This window comes from Dendroctonus ponderosae, unplaced genomic scaffold, assembly GCF_020466585.1.
Source record: "Dendroctonus ponderosae isolate FM_Combo_2020 unplaced genomic scaffold, Dpon_F_20191213v2 Dpon_F_20191213_1, whole genome shotgun sequence".
NCBI classification, from domain to species: Eukaryota; Metazoa; Arthropoda; class Insecta; order Coleoptera; family Curculionidae; genus Dendroctonus; species Dendroctonus ponderosae.
The window spans coordinates 10,714,217-10,717,663 of record NW_026017110.1 but is presented as its reverse complement, the minus strand read 5'-3'; the positions used below and the strand labels follow the sequence as shown (position 1 = coordinate 10,717,663).

The following is a 3,447-nucleotide window of genomic DNA, read 5'->3' as shown; positions in this document are numbered from 1 at the left end:
AAAAAAAACTGTCCCAAGTCCATGTTCGAACCTTTAAAGGGGCTGGACAGTAACTGAGTCTAATAAAAATTAACATTGAAGATGCCATAACAGGTGCATAATATTATGAGGACTTGCCTGGTTTAGAAACTCGACAACCATATTAGTTCCCCATTCATCCATGCCCAGCAAATGCATGTTTCGAAAGTGAAGCACCAGTTTTCCTTTCTTCGGTTTAAGTATTGTGCCTTTAAAGGTGGTTATTGCAAGGCAATGCTGAAAAGCATTTAAAAACGCCACCGATTACGCTGATTGATAAGTTCAGATAATTAATACCTGATGCAACTTGTGCATTATGTAATTCGTCGATAAGTTAGAACTGCAGTTAATTTCAACTAGAGAAACATCGGATTGCTCCTTTGTCAGGTGCTGCACCAGTAATCTGCAATTTTTCGTTATATCAACAATAAATCGCCGCTTTTTTGGGGGTGTTGTACCTTTTCGCGCATCCATGCGGTCCAGCAAGCAGCAAATGTTCCCCAAAGGAATCAACTAGAAAAGGTTCCAGAATGTCTAAGTATTTGAGGACTTGCCCGGTCTGCATTAGAGGAATGCCATGCCGACCATCTTCAACGGTCATCTGGGGATCAGTATGGTAAGTTTCAATGTCATGCCTGTTTTCGTCGTAATACAACTTCAGCGCGAAATTTGGCGCAGTTTCATCAAACCACTCAAAAACCTTTAAAACGATCCAAATGAAAAATCCGTTTGGGAATGAAGGTGTTAACCCACTTTTTCAGCAAACAGTTGTCTGTATTCTGGCTTCAACTGTTGCCCCACACCATTAATCAGAGCGACTATGAACTCGGTCTTGCTTCTAGCGTCCTCCACTTGAACAAGGGCTGTTTTGGCCACCGAAATTATACTCCTCCTTATGGCAATTTCCCCATCTTTCATGGCCCATTCGACCCCTACAAATCCCCATCAAATAAACCCTGGAAACTTGTTTTGGCGCACCTTTAGAAAATTCGCCCATGAACGCTTCCAAATGCCCCAGCTTAGCAGCAGACAATCTTTGGGCTCTCAGCTGGGCATTGACAAAATCGCCCAGGTTCACATCTTCAGCTCCAAGATACACGATCCCAATTCTGGAAATAGTTGCCGGCGACGCGTTTTTCAGGTTGTGAGTTTCAAAGACAAAGTTCACATTTGGGCCGAAATGGATTCGCCAACCGGATGGCAAAGTCATCAGTCTATTGTCGTCCAGAACGGAATTGAGCGACTCCACCCATTCCGGATCGATGTCTCCATCGCAGATAATCCACGACCACGCATCTAAAACCGTTCAGTTCCTTCGCCGTCCTGATCGCAAAGTGAACACATACCTTCAGCCTCTGCAGACACTTGCAGGCTGTAACTAGTCAAAACGCCGTCATTCCACTGGTTTAGATGATCCATGTATCCCAGAAGGTGCTGGCGCGACATGCTCTTAGGATTAACCGGGTAGGTCTTCAGCTTCTTCTGTAGTTTTGCTATTGCCTGAAAAGTGAGGAGGGAAGTTAGTTGGGAAATGCAACCAATGGTGATTCTGGTGATACCTTGGCTGCAATGGAAATGATGGTGGTTTTTCCGGAGCTGGGAGGTCCGATTATGGCTACTCCCATTCGTTGCGTCAGCTGCTTGTAGAACTCCAAACATTTGTTTACCTGTCGTTCATTGGGGCACAGCTTCAGCTCTTTGTAGCATTCTAAAATAGCGACTTTTAGCGGCTGGTCCTCCAAAGTTTCCACCGGAATGTCCTTAAAAGTGTTAGCGATGATCTCATTGAATTTCAGAGTGTCGAAGAAAGTAAGTTTCGAAACAATGTCCATCCGCAGAGTGCTGACTACAATGCCCAGCTCCTCTGTTGCCGATAGGGTTTTCGCTTCGCTGGAGGTGTTGATTTTTTTTAGCGCCATTTGGCACCCGGATAAAACCGTTTTGATTGCCCTTAAGCCCCAGTCGTAATGCTGCTGTTTGCTCAGAAGTTTACTGGAATAGCAAAGTGATAAAAAGTCGACTGTTTGGAGCGACTTTTGATACCTTGATATATCAAAAACTTCGACGACTTTCTTGGCTATAACATCGGCATATCGGTACCCGTCGCAATGCAACGATGTTCGGGCGATTTCCTCGTGATCTGGATGGGTCATGACCACGGGCCGAAAGAGTTGCTTCAGATTATCCGGGAGTTTATTTCGGCCCCCATAACCTGCTCCTGCGGGGTTTAGAGTCACGAATATTCCACAGTGTCTATCAACTGGAACCTGCAGGATTCAATAACCCGCAAAATATGAAGAAACTTCATCCAAACTATTCCCACCTCTTGATCGCCGATGCTCACAGCTTTAGAGCTGTTCCTTAGCGCCTCTTGTATGGCGTGTATGTTCATGGATATGGCAGAAAGTGTGGTTTCATCCAACCGGTTGAATTCATCGAAACATCCCCATGCGCCAGTTTTAACTAAGCCAGTCAGTATCCTTTCCATTGAATTAACATCGATGCCCTAAAAGTTACCGGGCTCTTAAGCGGCGAAACGCCGAAAAAATGAGAGTCTCACTTCGTCGCAGTTGAAAACCAGCACTTGGCGCCCCAAAATCGCCCCTAAAGCCTTAACGGATTCAGTTTTACCCGTGCCAGCTGGCCCATATGGATTTCCTCCTAGCCCCAAGTGCATAGCCTAAGGTTCCATGGAACGACATAAGATTTATAATGTCCAGAGTACAAATTGTTGAAGATTACCTGAGTTAGAGTCAAAAAGCACCGTTCAGTCAGGGGTGTTCGAACCAGTTTCGGCTCGTTTCCCAAATATTCATACGAGTACATCATTCGAGCTTTTGCCATTTTTATGGTCACATCACCTACAGAATTCGCGTAATATCTGAAAAAATTAATGTGGTTTTAGTAGTGATTTTCCTTCTCCACAAAAAATGTATCTTAAGGCAAATGTGGCCATGAATTCATAATTATAACTGTGTTATAAACAAAACATGTCGTCTTAAGAAGACTAGCATTTTATTTTATAATTTACTCCAATAAATTTAAAGTTAATTATAATTCGTTTACCTTAGTTGTTTTTGCCATATCCATTCACTAACTTTTGTCACATTTTTGCTTAACAACTCATCCAAAACTCGTATATGATGGATGGTGTCGAGAAGAAGCGCCTTTAGCTTCAATTCTAAGACATTTGAGTCGTCTTTCGACGACATTTCTGCAGAAGAATTTAGTTCTAAAGAACTTAAATCGTTTAATTGTGCCTGAAATTTAATGAGTGTTAGTAAGCTCATAGTAAACGTTTATTAAAGTATTCCATTGGATTAGAAGCTAGATTTATTTTCCTGACTGCGTGTACTTGTTATGATATTCTTAACTTCCCTGGGTCTCAGTCAAAGTGTAAAGTAAAAATTTTTGAATATCTTCTTGAAA

The 3,447-nt window shown here is 42.7% G+C and overlaps 2 protein-coding genes across 2 annotated transcripts in view; one reads left to right on the top strand and one right to left on the bottom strand.

Annotated features, from left to right (window-relative positions):
- The window catches only part of LOC125505744, a gene marked incomplete in the record, with an annotated part of 806 nt that extends 719 nt beyond the window's left edge, over nt 1–87 (top strand). Inside the window, 1 exon segment of the mRNA XM_048670113.1 lies at nt 1–87.
- Nucleotides 1–3,447, bottom strand: part of LOC109535919 (cytoplasmic dynein 2 heavy chain 1) — a gene marked incomplete in the record, with an annotated part of 19,441 nt that overhangs the window by 8,480 nt on the left and 7,514 nt on the right. Inside the window, 12 exon segments of the mRNA XM_048660689.1 lie at nt 118–255; nt 316–421; nt 477–718; nt 772–950; nt 997–1,314; nt 1,365–1,518; nt 1,578–2,010; nt 2,062–2,285; nt 2,342–2,524; nt 2,579–2,698; nt 2,761–2,899; nt 3,085–3,278. Coding sequence (XP_048516646.1) covers nt 118–255; nt 316–421; nt 477–718; nt 772–950; nt 997–1,314; nt 1,365–1,518; nt 1,578–2,010; nt 2,062–2,285; nt 2,342–2,524; nt 2,579–2,698; nt 2,761–2,899; nt 3,085–3,278 — 2,430 coding nt within the window.